At 38.9% G+C, this 19,967-nt stretch overlaps 2 protein-coding genes across 5 annotated transcripts in view; both read left to right on the forward strand.

Annotated features, from left to right (window-relative positions):
* The first annotated feature begins 508 nt into the window (after positions 1-508).
* ubr4 (ubiquitin protein ligase E3 component n-recognin 4) overlaps positions 509-19,967 on the forward strand; it is a 57,051-nt gene continuing 37,592 nt past the window's right edge. For 3 of the 4 annotated variants that reach the window (XM_061058208.1, XM_061058209.1, XM_061058210.1), the window contains exons 1-14: positions 4,868-5,069; positions 8,596-8,737; positions 8,890-9,014; positions 9,098-9,222; positions 9,423-9,482; positions 9,587-9,777; positions 9,935-10,034; positions 11,000-11,137; positions 11,458-11,575; positions 18,300-18,487; positions 18,651-18,807; positions 18,932-19,017; positions 19,145-19,314; positions 19,624-19,903. In XM_061058208.1, the coding sequence (XP_060914191.1) occupies positions 4,883-5,069; positions 8,596-8,737; positions 8,890-9,014; positions 9,098-9,222; positions 9,423-9,482; positions 9,587-9,777; positions 9,935-10,034; positions 11,000-11,137; positions 11,458-11,575; positions 18,300-18,487; positions 18,651-18,807; positions 18,932-19,017; positions 19,145-19,314; positions 19,624-19,903 (2,067 nt within the window). In that variant the 5' untranslated portion in view covers positions 4,868-4,882. Of the gene's footprint in view, positions 634-3,716; positions 3,815-3,908; positions 4,013-4,183; positions 4,314-4,621; positions 4,768-4,867; positions 5,070-8,595; positions 8,738-8,889; positions 9,015-9,097; positions 9,223-9,422; positions 9,483-9,586; positions 9,778-9,934; positions 10,035-10,999; positions 11,138-11,457; positions 11,576-18,299; positions 18,488-18,650; positions 18,808-18,931; positions 19,018-19,144; positions 19,315-19,623; positions 19,904-19,967 lie in introns of those variants that run through there. The other variant, XM_061058211.1, reaches the window with a different exon arrangement.
* On the forward strand, positions 5,368-7,743 carry LOC132990128 (general transcription factor II-I repeat domain-containing protein 2-like). The gene is made up of 2 exons (XM_061058212.1): positions 5,368-6,477; positions 7,004-7,743. The coding sequence occupies exons 1-2, from the start codon at positions 5,625-5,627 to the stop codon at positions 7,021-7,023; spliced, it is 873 nt and encodes a 290-aa protein (XP_060914195.1). The 5' UTR covers positions 5,368-5,624; the 3' UTR covers positions 7,024-7,743.

Raw genomic sequence — 19,967 nt, forward strand, 5'->3', positions numbered from 1 at the left:
ACACATTTTACTATTTTATTTCAGTCCAACTTTGATTTTTTTTTTTGTCCTCTGGTTAAAATTGTTTTGCCACTCATTAAAGGAGGAGCAATACTCTTATAATACATTGATTATAGCCCTAAGGATCTTATAGAAATAGAAGAACTTACTATTGAGCTTGATTGCTGATCTTCAATGAAGTCCCGATGAAGTCAAGAGAGCTAGTGAACCACTGTAATTCAATATAGGAAAGATAATATATTAAACTGTCTGATTTATTTATTATTCACATGTTGATTCATGGCATAACAATAACAACTTATTGTTGTATTTCCATTTGCAAATATGACCTATGACCTAATTCATGATGAAAGCTAGTTGTATATGCACATTGTGATAAAACCTTCCTCTAAATAGAGGAAAAACAGCGTTTGTAAATGTGTTTAGTTTGTTTGGTTGAGAGCGCCCCCTGTGATTGAAGCTCCTTTGCATCTTCTTCGAGTTGCTAGGTTTTTTAAGGGATTTCAAGATGGCGTCGAGCGGAGGAGATGGGGAACACGAATGGACAGCGGCAGTCCGACCGCTTTTATCAGCTTCGTACACCGCTTTTGAAACGAAAGAGCTACCTCAGCTTATTGGGTCTATAATCAACAGGTAACCGGTCGCATGTCAATAAATTTAGTGTATCTGTTTGCTCAAATACTGGCCGTGTCCACCCAGGAGTTCGCTGGCGGCTAACATGCTAACTTAGCTTGGTTAGTTAGATTCGATAGGAAATGTTACACGCCAAGCTAACATTAGCAGCTAGCAAGCTACTTCAGCTTAACTTGCACTGGCAGCGAGTCAGTTGCTGTTGTTAGCTAATGTGCTAACTGCTGGTTCTTGACTTAGTCAAACGCTATTTAGCTTGCCATTGCTGTTGACCCATAAAACAATTGAAACAAGGCACATCCTTAGACTGATGTATGTCGATTATTAACATGTTTTTATTGCAGTGTAAACTCAAATCAACGCCCTAGTGTAACGCTTAGAAAATTTGCTTCATCATTAGCTAGCTAACACAAACATTAGCTAGGAGGCTAACAAATGGGCCTTTAAAACGGACTGAGTAACGTTACGTTAAAATGGCTTTGCCAGGGTACATTTTGGCTACGTCAGCGTCAAGCTGGTCAGATTTGATTCGATTTATATGCTGAACTTGTGGCGGTCGGTCTTCTTTAAGCATGACAACGGATAGTTTAAACGTTAACTGAGGTTTAAGGTTATCTTGTGTATGTCTGTGGTTGAGTTAAAGTAGGCGGGGACCTTGACTCTCAAGTTATGTGTGATGTTTGTTTGTAGTACAACAGTAACTTAGTTTATTGCTACTTTGTAAAGCAGTGAATAGATGAATTGTAAAACAAATGGACATAGTCTAGTTTAACGGCTAGAAAGGTGTATCAGTCCATGCATTGCGAAATAAATTATGTAGATTGGCATGGTTATTTAAGAGCATTGCGTTTCCCCATAAAACTGGATAGAATATGGACAATCTACCAGGTCATACATCAACACTAAGCGACTATCAAGTCAGTAGTTCTGTCACGATAGCCAGGCTGTCACTGGACACTCCTGGTGACATCAGCTGATCGCTCGAGGAACTCTAGTGAAGATCTTCCTGCGTTGTTTTTAGGTTTCATTTTCTGACGAAACATTTCACCTGCTGCAAATTTGAGCAGTCACCCTGATTCTTGGCCTGATAGTTTCGTTTATAAATAAAACACCCAACTGTGCTTGTATTTAATCAATGTCAATGCTTATTGTGAAAGTTCACTTTTAAGCTATAGTATCAAATGCAAAATACTTTCTCAGATATATTTAAGCGAGAATTACAAGGTTTCGGCATCCTCAACATTATGCTTGCTTATACTTTTAAGAGCAACATTAGGAATTCTAATAATTGTGTTATTCAATAAAAGGAAAAATCTCACATTAAAACCTAATTTAATTTATTGTATGTGCCATGTTCAATATAAAATTAAAACAACATGAAAGCAAATGTTTTAATTTCCAATGTTACAGTAAAGATGTTGAATTAAATGATGCTTTTGAGCATCAAACAAGTAATTCTAGTTTTCTGCTGGTATAAAATTTGTGCACCAGTTTGGCCAAAAAATGCTTATTTATAACCCTTTATTACTGTGAAAGGAAAATGATTTCATGTAAACAATAAATCTTTTTTTTCTTTTTTTTAAAGATTTATTTTTGAGCTTTTCGTGTCTTTATTGGAGAGATAGGACAGTGGATAGTTGAAATCAGGGAGAGAAAGTGGGGATTGACATGCAGTAAAGGAGCCACAGGTTTGATTCAAACCTGGGCCGCCCGCGTTGAGGACTATAGCCTCCATATATGGGACACGCGCACTAACCACTGCGCCACCAACGCCCCAAATAATTAATCTTTTAGTTCCTTCATGAATGTCAAATCTCACATAATGGCAGATGTTAAGTGATATCATTCACATGGAGTCTGATGATGAACATGAAAGACACAGACACACACGTCTTCACCTGAGCTGTTTTCTTGCCTACCAGAATTATGAATTAGCCAGATTTTAACATAATTCACTGTCTAAAATTTTACTGCAGAAAAATGAGAACAGTTTTTTTTTATATCAAGCTGATTCCATGACTTGACCCTGACTAATTATTATGAGCTCTTTGTCTCTTCATGCCGTATTGTGAATGTTTTGTGTATCACATTAACAAGCGAAACTTGTTTTTATCTGTTTATTTACGTTTTTTATTCTATGGCACTTCAATATGTCTCATGCAACACATTACAACATTGTAACTGTGCTGAATATTATAGGCTAAATAATATTTATACATATTATACTATAATTGGTGCTTGGGAGAGAGCATATGCATACTTACAGAAATGCAGATGCAAAACAAGAACGTCACATTTTATCATGAAGCCTTGTTTATCTGTGGGTGACTCTGATCTCTATCAGTGAAGTTTATGAAATCTGATTTAATCTAGATTCTCTAATGGTCACAAACGACACAGAACACGTTTGGAGATCAGCATAGGTGTTTATAAATGACAAAATCATTGAAAGGGACAATTCATTGATAGATAGATATTGCTATATTATATTGTAGGGCATGCATGTAAAGCAGCGTAGCAGAAAAGAAACACCAACCCTCTCACTGAAAACTTTTGACATGTTTCTCTTTCTTCACTTTTTTTCCTCTTTTGTTGTTTTCTGGTGCACTGTATAGTGTTTACGATACAGCACTATCAACTTATTGGCCTACAGCTCTAATTTCAATTAGAAATGACAAATTCACCAGATGCTGTATCTTGAAAACTGTGTTTTCCATTAAAAAACAAGCGTCAGCCTTTGACAAGGGTTGTTGGCGGTATGTAATTAGGTGGAGACGGCCGCCTCCAAGTTTTCAATGCTGTTTATTGCCCACCAAGGGCTGCAATAGTAGAAAATGGACCCTTTTCAGAGTTATGAATATGTTTACAACTGGAGAGTGAGTTTGTAAGCAAGTTTGGATTTTCAATTTAACTTATTCTAAATATCAGAAACGGCAAACAATATTGGCTGTTCCTTAGAAAAGTACTTGACAGAAATAGGCATAATTATGTGATAGTTTCTTTCAGAGTCTGGAGCTAATGACCCATGTTTTGTGTAAAATCATGTATGATAGTATTTAATGAGATTATCCTCTTGTTTTTTGCAGTGAATCTGACATCCTTCACCATGACAAACAGTATGAGCCGTTCTACTCATCATTCGTGGCACTCTCTGCACACTACATCACCACCGTATGCGGACAAAGTATGTATTTTAATTTTTTTCTAACTGTAATTGATTTACCATTTTAACAGTAATTCAGAGAAAATATTTCAATGTTACTGTTTTTTTCCCCCAGTACCGAGAAATCAGCTGCTGTCGGTTGCTGCAGCATGCAAGGTATTGATAGAGTTCTCATTGCTGCGCTTGGAGAACCCAGACGAGGCATGTGCTGTATCACAGGTAAGAGAAACAAACTGCATGAGGAATTTGGATGTTCTGGGATTGCATTCAATTGTAAATATTTGATCAGTTGTAAATAGATGGACATTCATCAGCCACTTTGGCTGAAAGGCCATTGTTCACTGTCTAAAGCCTACAAGCTAAACTGAGAAACCTCTTTCCCCCCCCCAGAAACACCTAATTCTTCTCATAAAAGGACTTTGCACTGGCTGCAGCAGATTAGATCGCACAGAAATCATTACTTTCACCGCTATGATGAAATCTGCCAAGTTGCCTCAAACTGTCAAGACCCTTTCAGATGGTGAGTGTCCCTGAAAGTACAATCCAAAGTTAAAGTATACTTGCTTACAATCTCAGTCTCCAGTTGTAAACATATTCATAACTCTGAGATGACATTACCCTACCAAAGGAAAATGATTCACATATTTTCATTAACTGGGACAACCAGTAATTCCACCGAGGAGCAATTTGGACTCTGTGCTTATAAGTTTTATATTTTAATTTGTTTTATAGATTATGGTATTGATTGCTGCAGTAATTTTCTATTATTTTTATTTATCTTCAAAGCTTTGTGTGTCTGAGACAATTGTGTCCTTATTCATTTTATAGTGGAAGATCAGAAGGAGTTGCCCAGTGCTGTGAACCCGGAGCTACGACAAAAAGAAGTACAAATGAACTTCTTTAATCAACTGACTTCAGTTTTTAACCCTGACCTTACCACCATCTTGGCCTCCCCATCAGCAGCACACATGCAGGCAAGTACTACAGACCTACAGCTTTTGAATTGCCCAATCCATAGCTGTCATCCATAACTGACAGATAAAGTTTCCTGTAATAATTGTTAGTTCGTCCTTATTGTTTTTAATAAAAATGAAAGGTATCTCAATATTATCTTGTGACTTAGTTTGCCAGATCCAAACTAGCTGCTCATTTATTGTTCTTCTCTTCCGATTACAGGCTGAAAGTGATTGCGATGACCAAACCACAGATCAAGCTATTCAGGCCAAAATGAAAAATGCCTTTGTATCTCAGAATGTGTCAAGCTTACAGGAACTTGGTGAGTAGTGGCTGCTTTGTTGTTCTGACATTGTTGGTTTGTTAACACTAAAACCCTTTTCACACATACGGAAATCTCCTGAAAAACTCCGGAGATTTGGCTACCCGGAGGGGATTTAGGCTATGTGTGAACGCAAACAGACGCAGACTTTACCCGGAGTTTCTCCGGCCAGACCCCTAGTATTTTTTCCGCAGAAAATCCGAGTGAGCTGATGTCTGAACGCGGCAGCATATACTCTGGAGATTTCAATTTGATCCAATCGAAAGAGAATGACGTTTATATAGGGACTGCCTAAAGCAGAGGACTCAAACTGCCGGCCCGCGGGCCATTTACGGCCCCCCTCCCCCCAATCCCCGGCCCGCCCCGCATGTTAAAAACATAATGTAGTCAGGCCCGCAAAATATTTTTAAAATTAAATGTATTTATTTTATTTTTTCGTTTCTTCATGCTAATTAAAAATACAATTTCTTATGAAATTCAAATTTTAAAAAAAACGTAATTCAATAAAAAAATATTTTGACAAGGTTGTAAGTCAAAGGCCAAAGGTACCCGCACATGCTCAGAGAGGTTCACGGAGTGAGAGTGGTTGGCGCAAAAGTGTTGCGTTGTTGTTACGGCTGCTTACGACCAAGCTGTCGCTTTCTAAGTCAAAAAGGAAAGTTGACAATGAACACAGACAGTTTCAAGAACGATGGACATTTTTTTGTGGAGTTTAGTGGACATGCAACCTGCCTGATATGCCAGGAAAGAATTGCCGTTTTAAAGGAGTACAATCTCAAGCGTCATTACTGCACTAAACACGGAGAGCAGTATGAAAAGTACCAGGGAGAGGAGAGGAAACAGTGTCCCACGCAGCTACAGAGAGGACTTCTTTCTCAGCAAAGTCTTTTCCACAAATCCAAGAAGGAGGCCGATGCTGCTGTTGAAGCAAGTTACGTGGTGAAACTATTAATTGCCAGAACGGGGAAACCATTCACGGAAGGACAGTTTCTGAAGGAGTGCATGTTGCAAGTTGCTGACATTCTGTGTCCAGAAAAGAAGAGTTTGTTCAACAATATTTCTCTATTGGCAAACACTGTGGCAGAGCGGATTAGCAGTTTATCACGTGACATTTATGACCAGTTATGTGACAGAGCAAAACGTTTCACTGCATACTTTGTGGCGCTTGATGAAAGCACGGATAAAACGGACACTGCCCAGCTGTCCATTTTCATCAGGGGTATTAATGACCAATTCGAAGTGACTGAAGAGTTGATGAGTTTGTGCGCAATGCACGGCCGCTCTACAGCCAAGGACATTTTTCAGCAGCTCTCTGACGCGATTGAGCGTGCGGGTTTGCCATGGAATAGACTGGTTGGCATCACCACTGACGGAGCCCCGTCCATGACAGGCAAAAAAAAACGGACTAGTAGCGCTGGTACAGCGAAAATTATCGGAGGAAAGTGCAGATCCAGCAGTTGTTCTGCACTGCATTATACACCAACAGGCACTGTGCAGCAAATGCCTGAAATATGAACATGTCATGTCTGTTGTCCTGAAATGTATAAACTACATCAGGTCCAGGGGTTTACAGCACCGCCAGTTCCGGGCCTTTCTAGAGGAGATTGAGTCAGCATATAGTGATGTACTTTACTTTACTGAGGTGCGCTGGCTCAGCAGGGGAAAGGTCTTGAAGAGATTTTTTGAGTTAAGAGCAGAGGTGAGGAGATTTATGGAGGATGGCAGAATGGATGTTGCTGATTTGCATGATCCTAAATGGGTTGTGGACACAGCAGCTGAACATCCTCAACCTGAAGCTCCGGGGTCCTGATCAGCTCATAACAGCAGCATATGAAAGTGTGAAAGCCTTCTGCACAAAACTGAGATTGTGGAAAACTCAGCTCTCTGCTAAAAACCTCAGTCATTTCCCAGCATGCAGATCTCTTGTGGAACAGGGCACAGCATTCAGTGGTGATGAATATGCCTCTGCTATTGACAATCTTCTGCAGGAGTTTGATCAGCGTTTTGCTGACTTCAAGGAACACCGGGTCACTTTCCAGGTATTTGCAGACCCTTTTTCAGCTGATGTTGAGAGTGTCCCAAGTGTGTTGCAAATGGAACTTGTTGACCTGCAGTGTAACAGTGAACTGAAAAATAAATTCAGAGAGGTACAGGGGAAGGCAGACCTGACTGGACAGTTTCTAAGAGAATTACCTGCATCCTTCCCAGAGCTATCCAAATTGTTCAGTCGTGTAATGTGCCTTTTTGGAAGCACATATCTGTGTGAGAAACTTTTCTCGACAATGAACTTTAATAAATGCAAGTACAGGTCTCAGGCTTAGTGATGCACACCTTGAAGCTGTACTCAGGGTTTCAACTGTGACCTCCATCAAGGTAAATGTGGCTCAGCTGTGTGAGCAGAAGCGCTGCCATGTGTCTGGCAAGAAATAGAATGCAGGATTAATGTATTGGTATTTTGAGTAACTGCATTTTTTGGTTCAGTGCAGGTTTTATTAATTATTTGATTAAGTTATTTTAGTTATTTAAGTTATAAAGCAAACATAAAAGACTTGCACTACTAAATAAAAACAGATGTTTTGAAAAATGTATATAAACTGCTGTTTGTATTGGTGATGTGTGACAAAATTTTGCGGAAACAAAAAGTACATTTGCAAAAATAAAGTCCTTTTTGTGGCGCTTGAACTTTGTAGTGGCCCTCCTTTAAGTCGACAGTACTCCCAGTGGCCCCATGCCAGTTTGAGTTTGAGACCCCTGGCCTAAAGTGTCTGCACGCGACCACTACGATCGCCGTGCACGTAATTAAACGGCTGCATTATGTTTTCTGTTCGTCAGTATGTTGTTCTCCGCTCTTCTGTTGATGTTGTCATTCCATTGGATTACACATAGCATTGATATAAAGACAAATATTCTCATTATAACGCCATGTAGCGGACTCTGTTGCTTCGGCCGCTATTTCCACGTTGTTTATTTACGTAACATCTTACGTCGGGAAATCCCCCGACCCCCCTCCCCTCTGACAGGGAAAGTCCCCCGCTGTGAGGAGCATATGTGAACGGCTAGGTCGGGAGAATCTCCGGAGCGGTCCTCCTGTAATTATCTAGATATTATCCGGAGTGCATATGTGAAAACGGCTTAAGTTTACAGTTAATATGTTATAATATAATAAAAAAGTTTCACCTGAATGTTTGTGAGAAACACGATTTTGATTGTGTTGTAGCTCAAAGTCTGATATTTTTTAAATCCAGCATTAAGTAAAACACACTAACAATTGCAGAGGGATTTGCAGTTAAGATAAGATAAAGAAAAGAGGAAATCAATTATTTACACTTAATTTTCTATCAAAGATATATTTATTTTTAACAAAACCATCAGAAGTTTTCACTACTTTGACAAGAGCTTACAAAAGCACTTTTAAGTACTTTCAAAATGTACTGTCATTTTAGAATTGAAAGTCCTCTTGGTTCGATTTTCTCTTTGCATCCTTTTATTATTATTAAAGCAATTTTTCCCACAACTTATATTCCAGGTGGGTCTGAGAAACTGTTACGAGTGTGCCTCAACCTGCCCTACTTTCTGCGTTACATCAACCGTTTCCAGGATGCTGTATCAGCCAACTCTTTCTTTATCATGCCTGCCACGGTGGCTGATGCCACTGCAGTCCGCAATGGGTAATTCTTTTGTTTTATGTTAAAATGTTTTAACTCTGTTATTATTTTGAAGGGGCAACACATCTGCTAAAGTTTCTCCATGCATTTAAGATGACAAAAACATGTTTTCCCCCAAACATTCATGACTCTCTATATTTAACACACATTCCCAGATTCCATTCACTGGTGATAGATGTGACCATGGCTTTGGACACCCTTTCCCTCCCTGTACTGGAGCCTTTGACACCCGGGAGATTACTGGATATGACCGTGCTGGCTTTGAGTTGTCTTTATGCTGGTAGGTGACTCCTCTCAAACAGCTGTAAAGACTTTAGATGGTAGAAAGAATAAAACAAACCTTGAACATTTTGACCTCTCTAGGGGTGAGCGTAGCCACCTGCATGGCCATTCTGCAGGTAGGCAGCGGCTTGCAGCTTCGCTCTGCCTCCACTGGAACGAAAGAGGAAGACTATGAAAATGACGCAGCCACAATTGTTCAGAAATGTGTGAGTATTAAGAGTGCAACATTCGATTTGTTTCCTCAAAACTTTGTTAAATCATCTGGGGATACATAGAAACCTGTAATACCTTGCATCAAAACCACTAACTTTTTTATCATCTTTAGTGACTAACTTTGCTTTTTATGTACACCAAAAAGACACAGCACATAAAAAAGAAACAAGTACATTATTTGTGTTGACAACAGTTGGAGATCTATGAGATGATTGGACAAGCCATCAGCAACTCTCGCAGAGCTGGCGGAGAGGTCAGTATCATGTTTGAGTGCCTTTTCATAAACGTTGACTCTGCCACCTCTGTGGTTTACAGTTTCAATCGTGGTGATTTTTTAAACTGATTTTTGTGCTACAGCATTATCAGAACTTCCAGCTGCTTGGGGCCTGGTGCCTTTTAAACAGCTTGTACCTGATTCTTAACCTGAGCCCAACCGCCCTGGCGGATAAAGGGAAAGAAAAAGATCCTCTGGCTGCCCTGCGTGTACGGGATATTGCTGCCCGCACCAAGGATGGCGCAGGATCACCTAAACTTGGTCCTGGCAAGGGGTAAATTCCTCTAAATTTTAAAATTGTGTAGAAAAAAAAAGTTTGATTGAAAACATGATATGTTTTATGATTGTCTTTTAAAAAACAATAGGACACTTCAGTTTGTGTGCATTAATTACTTGTGTCCTTTTTGTCTGTGTGTTTTTTTTTTAATAAGACACCAAGGGTTTGGAGTTTTGTCGGTCATCTTGGCCAACCATGCCATCAAGCTTTTGACCTCGCTTTTCCAGGATCTACAAGTTGAGGCGTTGCATCGGGTATATGAAGCAACAAATTCTTACCTTCTGTTATATTTTCAAAGTAAACTTTTTTGTTTTACAACATGTTTTATTTCAAGGCCACACTGCATAGCCCAGCAGCGTGTGTGTAAGAGCACCACTTGCTTTTCATTTTGGGCACCATGTAAATTGGTTAAAGTAGTTAAGGCTTTGGTTTAGAGTCTTGCATATTCTCTCTTTGTTTAGCGTGCTGTTGTCAGTAACATGTGCACTGAAGATAGAAAATGGCTTGATTACAGTGGACACCAATAAGGCAATAATACAAAATATAACATAATAGTTTGGTACGGCATCCTGGGTTCAATAATTGCCTGTGAATTGCTGTATTTATAGTTTCGCGTACAACAAGCTTCTATATATTATTTCGCTCTGAATTGGTTCTGTGAGGACGAGGAAACTTCTTCCCCCAAGTGAATATCCAATCACCCTGAGCTAAAGTTGGGGGAAGCTGACAACTCTGTTATCAGATTACACACATTAGTTTGACACAGGGAGCAGTGAGGAGAGGCAGCAGTATGAGGAAGCACCACCTTCTTTCAAGTCAGTGGTTTGGGGACGTTTAGGTTTCAGTGTTGAGTATAATGACAAGGAAGAGAAAACCAGAAACAAGATAATGACTACTACTCAAATGGAAACACTTACAGAGTTTGTCTAAGTTTACAGCAACAGACTTCAGTAGGCTGTAAAGTTACCAACATGAAGCTGCAGATTTTTACACATGCTGACATGAGCTGATACCTGCATTATGCAGATGATGGGAGAGTGAACAGAGAAAAGACGAAGCAGAAGAAAAAAGGTTTTGGAAACAAAAAACATGTTTTTTTTCCTTTAACCCTTGCTGTTCCTGCAAAAAAAATAATAATCCCCAAACTCATACACAAAGGGAGCCTTCTATTTCTTGATAGTTGTTTCCTCATTCCATTTCCTCCATCTTCCACTTGCAGGGTTGGGCAAGTGATGGGCCCCCAGCAGAGCTCAACATCATGGCACAGAGCACCTCCATCCAGAGAGTCCAGAGGCTCATTGACTCCGTGCCCCTGACCAATCTACTGTTCACCCTTCTCTCCACTTCCTACAAAAAGGTGCAATAGTTGTTTTCTCACAAATTTGTAATTTACATTAAACCAGGTAATGTCTGGTTTTTATTTCAAAGTTTGAATGTATTATTACTAAAATGTAACATAGCAAAGAAGTTGATAAAGAAATGCAACAGCATATATATACAGGACAACCCATTTGATTAAAGTAACAGACACACATGAGAAATGTGTAGGCTGCTGTTTTTTGTCCTCCTACAGCTTAGAGTTATAGAATCTGTATCCGTTACAGTGTGAAGTTATGGAAATTAGAAATGTAAAAGTGTGACCATCATTAAGGCTGTCCCTGTTTTGGTTTCCATTAGGCTTGTGTTCTCCAACGCCAGAGGAAGGGCTCAGTCAGCAGTGATGCCAGTGCCTCCACAGATTCAAACACCTATTATGAAGATGATTTCAGCAGTACAGAGGAGGATAGCAGTCAAGGTACTTTCTGGATTAAAGCATTTACTGGATTTAAGATAGAGTATGCTCTCACATAGCAGCTTTAGGTTTGTAGACATGAACATAAACTACAAGAAAAAACAAACAAAGCAAACAAAATTACATGAAGAAATACACTGTAGCAAAACTGGTAGAAGAGAAGCTTGGAAAATCAGAGTGTTTGGTGAAATACAAACTTTATACACTTTATACACATGTTATGGTTTGAATAAGAGTAGTACAAATAATTGAGATATATTTAATAATGAAAGGACGGTATAAAAAAATCTCAAACAAATGTTAGAACATACTTATAATGTGAATTTTAGGGATGCCTGATACATCAGTTGCCAGTACATAATAATCTCTAATTATTGATAGTTAAGATACAGGTAATGTTATTAGTCCAGCAATAACATTTTTGTGAAACCTTGTTGACTGTTATTACCCCTGGCCTTTCTATAGAAGACACAAAGATAGAATAAGGTGACAAGGACCTCTGCTGGTGAGCTGCTACCAGATGTGGTAAAACGGCAAAATCGAAGTCTGTGTAAATTAAGCAGAAGGCAGGAAAACAGAGAATGGAAATAGTCCAATAAGCTTCAGTAATGTAAAGAGCACAGCTTTATTGGAATATATTTAACTTATAGACTAAACTGTGCACTGTATGAGCAAGCTGAAAACAGATCCCGGTTTTAAGTAACAGCTACAATAATCTCTAATGTGAATCAGAGAATTTGTTGAATTGACTTAGGCTGAGACAAAACATGTCCTAAAATAGGTGCCTCGCTGCAGTTATTGAGTCTCTTCAGAGGACAGAGGAGAAGATGGATGACTCTACAGTTACCCAGTTTATTCTGAAGTCTTTCACCCATTCAACATTGTAATGTAGCTCTGCTTAACTGTTTATTAGTCTATTCAAGTTACTGTGAGAACCTTTTGGTTTTTATTGATTTTGGCAGCCCCTCTGGTCAAAACAGTTAACTTGATTGTTTGCTGATCGTGTACTGTACATATGTTAGTAGCAGGGTAGTCTTTAAATACCATTATTCCTGATGATCGCGTTAGCTTTGAAAGGTCATATAAAGACATGTTAATCAATGTACTCTTTACAGTTTTTCATTTAAGATAAATGTTCTTGTTCGTTTTAGCAACAGCATCAAACAGATGGCAATGATCACTATCAGCAACAAATTCTATATCAGCATCCCTAAAATTTTATCTAATCAGAACAGTTCAGGAAGATTCAGGAATATACACGGCGGCCGTATGAATTTAGACGTGAACAGGACACACACGTGTACTTAGCACTTAATAATTAGACAGGCAATAAAATATTACAAACGCTTTGTGTAATGCCTTAAAAGGTACGCCTCAGATTTCTCTCTTGACAGTGTGAATGCAAGTTCTGTAAGCAGAGTTATGTTTGTGTTTGATCTTTGAGATAGTATCAGTGCTGAGCTGTTTCAGTGAAGGAGTCAAACAGGTGTGCTGTCAGTGGATCAGTCAGTCAGGTTATGGCAGCAGGGAGAATGGTAAACACACACACACTCACATAGTAATGTTGAAGTTACATTTTTGTCCCTTCATCACACAATGACAGTGTAGTTGACAGTGTCTACTATTTCAGCAGAGAGAAGACAGGAGAAGACAAGTGCAGCTTGTGTCTCAGGTCAGCAGTTTTCTGTCCTCAGGTCAAAGACTTGATGTCCACCTCACTGTCCTAGACTCATTTTGTTATTGTGTGTCTCACAATTTAGCCTCTGAGCTGTGGCCCAAATAGCATAGTAGAACACGACAGAGCTACTGATGTAGAGGCTTTGACAAAACAGCTTCAAAGTTGTTTAATTAAATTTACACAAGCTAAGTTAATGTTTTGTCAAAGAGGCTCATCTGTAGCTCAGTGTATTAAAGGGTAATACCAATGGTGTTGACATGTTGGTGCTCATTGCTGGTTTTAACAGCAGGTTAACATTTGCTTTAAGCTGGGTGATAAATATAAAATAAAGTGATTCTGACATTCACAGTAACAGATTAACTAGATATTGCAGCTCTTTCTATGTTGATCAAAGTTTTCCTCTGGTACTTTCAAGATCTGTCTTGTGTGACATCACCAGTCTGTGCGTGACTGTCGTGTCTTTTAGGTCCTATTCAATTTCATCTTAAAAGTTGCCTTTACATTTTCCATAAACATCTGGTGTATAAGACTCACTTTTCTCACTAGTTTTTCTACTAAAAGGTACGCTTCATCCTACATACCAGTTAACCAATATACCAGTTAAAGATTACTAGTGCTACAACACATCTCAAATCTTATGGTTTGGAGCAGGTCACAGATTTTTGTAAAGGATCAGCAACAAAAAAAGAAATATACATATATATATATATATATACATTTTCTACTCCTTAGCTGTATCCATGACTCAAACTGTGCCTTTAAACAGCACTAAAAATTTAAATGCATCTCCATTAATCTTAATAATGTACCACATCCAAAATTTGTTCATTTACGTATATGTGTGTGCAATGGCTGCAAGTGCAGCACAAGTGCTGTGCAATCAGATTAAACAAACAGGGCACATGCGTATAGGAACTATATCGTCAGTTTTGGACTAAACACAACATACCTGTGAGGGAGTTTATCTGGCAAAGTTTACTGGTACAGATTACAGCGGGCTGTAACATTACTTAATTGAAGTTTCTCATTGATGGTGTGCACAGCCAACACCAGAGCTGATACCTGCATGACAAATGAAGCGAGATGAAACAGCGAAAAGTCGAAGCTGTGTTACCCCTTATTTCCACATAGTCTGAGTGTGCCGCGTTCTGCTACCAGCCACCATGGTTTTGTTCAGTCCTTCAGCGCCCACCCCAACCCACCAACCCACAGGCTCTGTTTCGGGAGCGTTAACGCAGCAGAGCACAGCAATGAGCAGCTGTATTAACGGGATCACAGGAGTACTAGAAGATCATGGGGAAATAAAAAGATCAACATGCAAACATGTTGCTTTGTCTTTCTAAGATTGATTTGCTGTTCGTTTGGTGCCTGTATTGACGTAATGTTGATAAAGGGATAGGATATACATTCAGTAGTCTGTATGGTGTTTTATTTTGAAATTGACCGGCTACTTTGCTTGCTTTCCCTTGTCCGACTTCCTGTTGAAGTTGATCTGCTTTGTTTGGCCTGACGCATGCTTGCTGGGGGCTCTGTCGAGAATAGACTTGGTGCATACTGGAACGGGGCAACGCTGGCACACTGCAGGGAGACGTGTACTGTGGACACACAAGCATTGACTAGAGAGGGAGCAATCAGCTCTGTAGTGAGCGGCGCTGATGGAATGCGCATCGCTAACCCCCAATTTCCACATAATCATACACAATAAAATATCAATACTCAATGACCTGTTTCTGAAAGTCAGAGTAAACCGGGGGAAAATATTTTCAAAGACTTAATTGTCTTTCTATTTGTACAGAGGATCTCAATGGCGCATACATGCAATACGTAAACGCAGACTTCTTTTTACTTAGACACAGGGATTTAGGGGCAGTACATTTATTTTACACCATGTTGATACATTTTCTATTGTTCTGCTGGATACATTCTGCCCACAGACATGGCCATCATGATCTCAAGTGCAGCCACCACTTCATGTGATTGAACACAATCTAATACTTGCTCCCCTTCATTGTGTATTACAAGAAGCTGCTTCTGGGACACATAGCAACAGAATCAGGCTGGCAGGAGGATTGCTTTTGAATAGCTTTTCTATTTTATTATTAAGAATGTGGTATACTATTAAGTAGGAATGTAACGATTTCAATATCTCATAATATGATCATATCATGATTACAAGAACATGGTATGATATTTATTGCGATATTTAAAAAAAAAAAAAATTTAAATCCCTTTTTTTATGGCGAGGTAGCTAACAACAGCAATACTATCCAGAGGTGACATTATTTCACTAAAGTGTATACATAAATCAGCCAGGGTTTTTCCTGGCTCAGAATGGGCCTTTGGGGGGTGACTTTACGCGCTGTATTAAACGTTCGACCCGCGTATAACAGTATAGTCTACGAGTCTATTACCTTATTTGACAGAAATCTGTGCATTTCCTGTTATTTCTGACCATTTTATAAATAATATTATCATTATGCTTAAGTTACTGAAACCCCAATTAAATCTGGTAAAGATTTTCTTTTATTGCAACAGTGAAACAGGGGAAGTGAGGGATTTTGAGGTAGAGTGGTGTAATGAGATTTGGAGAGGGGAGGTCACATCCTGCCAGTGCATTTCACCCTCTTCCTATGATCGCTGCTCTTTTCCTTTAAATTGTGTTTTTGGTTTTACTTACACATTTGTTTAATTACATTTATTTGAGTTAACGTATTATGTCAAATAATCACAGATTTATGTCACAGATAATTTGGGATCATTTGATCAGATCAGGAACTTGAGAAATAATAAAAATATATTTGCTGGCTATAACACAGCACTGTTTGACAGTCTGTGTGGAGAAGTTCACAGACGTAAATGGATGAGAGGGGAGTTGACTGCTAGAAGTCAAAGACGTCGTATTTAAGTTTATGTTCTGCTTGTTCAACAGTCGTTTGATGTATTGATATTTTTAACATATGTTCAGAGAGGATTTGATTTGCAATTTGAATCGTCTTTTTTTTCTTTTGGCTCTCGTGATTTTGCTTTGGCGCTGGGTAAAACCTCTTTGGGGGCGCCAAAGAATTCTCTATGCAGGAAAAACCCTGTCAGCATTTATTGTGGGGATTGGATGCTGACAGTCTCTGAAAATAAACTTATCTTCTCAGTGGGATATAAAAGCCCCTGGATGTTACAGAAACCCAGAGTTTATCACCTAAAAGCAGCAGATCTCACAAAGTGAGTGGCTTTTACAGTCATGTCTGAAAACAGGACCCATGTCAAAACAGTGGTATTATTCTTGAATATGATACATTCAAGCTGTGCTTGTATACAATGGGCTTAGACACACTTGGCTCTCACTTGTGCTGTCACCTGAAACATGTTTTTTTTGTATGTTGCATGCAAATGTGAATATCAACTTCAAGTGATATTCTATAATACAACACAATAATGTAATACAATATTTTACTTCAAGTTTACTGCTGGATACAAAGGGCAAACTTGCAAGGAGCCCTTTCACCATGATAAATCTACAATAAATGCCAGTCAGATAGTCTGATATTACACATCAACCCCTATACCAGAACATACACTTAGCTGATTGCTGTGTCAATAGAGTACATGCACATCAGCTGCATGTTAATATGCACTTGGAATGACTACTGTCACATAATGTTAAATGAATGCTGGAGACATGTTCAATTATGCAGTCTTTATCAATGGCACCTCTTCTGGATGCTGGTTAAAAGTAAAAAAAGCTACTTTCACACACGTACTCCATGACAGTACATGGAGTACATGTGGTACACACACAAAATGTGCACATCATGTATACAGAGTGTATATTCAAACATTATTGCTATGAAATAACATTTTAATAAAAATGTTTTTTCCAAAAGGCTTTCCAGCTGTTCTTTTTCTTTCCTTGTCCATGCCAGTGTCAGAGTATTCATAAAAAGCTTTAGTGGAGAAGTTCGAGCTTATTTGTTAAAGGTGCAAAATGTAACTCTGACATGTAGCGTTTAAAGTTGGTACTGTGAATCAATGTAGCTGTGTAGCATACACTGAAGCTTCAGTGTTTAGCCAGCCCTTCATTGTTCTTGAAACTCTCTGCGCTCTAACCTCTCTATTTTTTAAAAGCATTTCCAATATTTATCCTAGTCTTACGATGTTTCTGGTTGTGGAGGCTTTTAGAAAAATTCAGAGACTTTTTAGGTCCGACTGAAGCAGTTATTTCCAATCCAGTTTGCTTGCCCTCTTTCATCACTGCAACACCTGTTGGTTTGTATCAAGATCAAAATATCAAGTTGCAGCTTTCCAAAATCATTTGGCTCTTTTTCAAAATGTGTTTAATTTTTCCCCACAATCTCTATACGTAGCAGATTGAAAGTTTTTCAGTTTGGGTTTTTGCATTAGCCCGAAGCAAATTAAGTGACTTGTAATAGATAGTCAATGAAATGGATTGTTGAATGTGTTCTAATGCATGCATAGTAGCATGTAGAGAACTAACATAAATGCAGATATCACTTTAACATTACATTGCAAAAAAATGCTCTTTACAAAATTTGTTTTTAGAAACAACCCAACTTTGAATGATTTTGCTTATGAGCCTTCCTACTACACCAAACAGTGCAGTATTGTTACTTTATGCAATAATTAGGTACACATTTAAGAATTTAGTTTGAACTGCACAGATCTGAGCACATTTAGTGTTCATGTAAAGTTCATGTGAACTGGAAGTATGATACAATATATGAGAATACATTAGAAGCAGTTAAATAAAAGTAGTTGTCTTAAAAAAACAACCCCAAAAAAACTCATTGAAATATTCCGAAGTAATCCTCGTTTGGTGGATATTCACCATTTGGCCATCACTGTATGTTCACTATTTACTGCAGTCTTTGTCCACTGCCTGCACACTGTTGTAGGTGTCAAAACTAATTTGGAAGCTTTTTACGTTTGTCTTTTGATGTCACCAAAACCACTCACCAATATCCTGTACAATATATCTTGTCAAATTTCTCTCCTACACTCTTAAACAAAATGTTAAACCAGTTTGTCTTTCTGCAGATGATGACAGTGAACCAATCTTGGGGCTTTGGTTTGAAGAGACAATTTCACCTACCAAAGACAAGGTTGCGCCCCCACCCCCTCCTCCTCCCCCACCGTTGGAGACATCTCCCAGACTGAAGAGTCCTAGCAAGCAGAATCCAAGCGAGAATGGCAACATTTTAGCTGGTCGTAAAGACCCAGAACTGGTGAGGGCTATTTTACTGTGAATATCTTCAACGTCAATAAGTTAAGAGTAAACTGCACATATTTCAATATAAAGTAAATGTAGCTCATCTTCTAACAGCCTATGAAAGTCTTTGGTTTTGAAAGTGTGACATCCTGGCCACTCACGGTTGTTTGTTCCTTTAGTTCCTCAGTTTAGCCTCAAGCATTCTGAACTTCATCACAACCTCAATGCTCAAGTCCAGGAACAACTTCATTCGCAACTACTTGAGCGTGTCACTAACAGAGCAACACATGGCTACATTAGCCAGCATCATCAAAGATGTGGACAAAGACGTCAAAGGTATTTCAGAAAAACACACTGCCCTAATGTCCTTTTTTTTGTTTGGTAGCTAATGATAATTGTACTTCACAGCCAGTTGACAGCAAAGCATGCTGTGTAGTTCAATTAATTTCTTTCTCCTCAGGCTCCTCAGATGAAGTGTTTTCGTTAGCTCTCTATCACTTCAACCACACCATGGTAACATCAGATCTTCCTTCCCCGGCGCTGCAGGTAGTTGGAATTTCCCTGTTCAGCAAAAATAAAAATCACTGCTATTTCATTACCTTAGTGTGATGGTTATTTAGAAACTCTGCATTCTATTTTATATACTAATTATTGTTTCTCTTGTCATTTCCAGAGCACTCTTCTTCAGCAGTTAGGTGTTGCTCCTTTTTCAGAGGGTCCTTGGCCTCTGTACATTCACCCTCAATCATTATCAGTCCTCTCCAGACTTCTCCTCATATGGCAGCACAAAGCCAGTGTGCAGGGAGAACCAGATGTCCCTGAGTGTATGAAAGTCTGGGAACGGTATGAAAACATTTAGATTTTTTTATCTGCCTAATATTATTTTCATTTAATGCAGACCCTATGAAATCTTGTACACCTTTTAGTATTGTCATTGTTAATTACTAAAGCTGTTACGCCTTTCACTGATTATATAAAGGAAAAAACAAATGGAGCTACTGTACTCAGACAATTCTCTGCTTGACTTTGATACTAGTAAAGTACCAAGTGAAAAGGAATGACATTTCTTTTTTGTGTTTCCGAATATTTACCTGAACAGATTCCACTCACTTTTTGCATTAATTTTTAAAATCATACCTTTTGTCACCTCAGGTTTTTGGGAACACTGAAGCAGCAAACAATGCAGAGTTCTGTTAATGGAGAAGACGATCTTAATGTGGAGCACCTCCAGCTCCTGCTTCTCCTTTTCCACAATTTGTCGGAGTGCGGTCGACGGTCAGTGCTGACCCAGGTCACCCAGGCCATCACTGAAGTAGCACAGAGCAGAGATTCCCAGCTGAAGGCAGTGCCCCTCAACCTGGCCCGCCTATGTCTGGTTTTTGATTACCTGCTGCGCCACTACTCCAAGGCTCCCATATACCTCTTTGAACAGGTCAGTTGCTTATTTTCTAATGCTGGTTGTATTATATGTGGATTCATCTCATGATTTATCTCAT

This window comes from Labrus mixtus, chromosome 15 (assembly GCF_963584025.1).
Source record: "Labrus mixtus chromosome 15, fLabMix1.1, whole genome shotgun sequence".
In the NCBI taxonomy this organism is placed as follows: domain Eukaryota; kingdom Metazoa; phylum Chordata; class Actinopteri; order Labriformes; family Labridae; genus Labrus; species Labrus mixtus.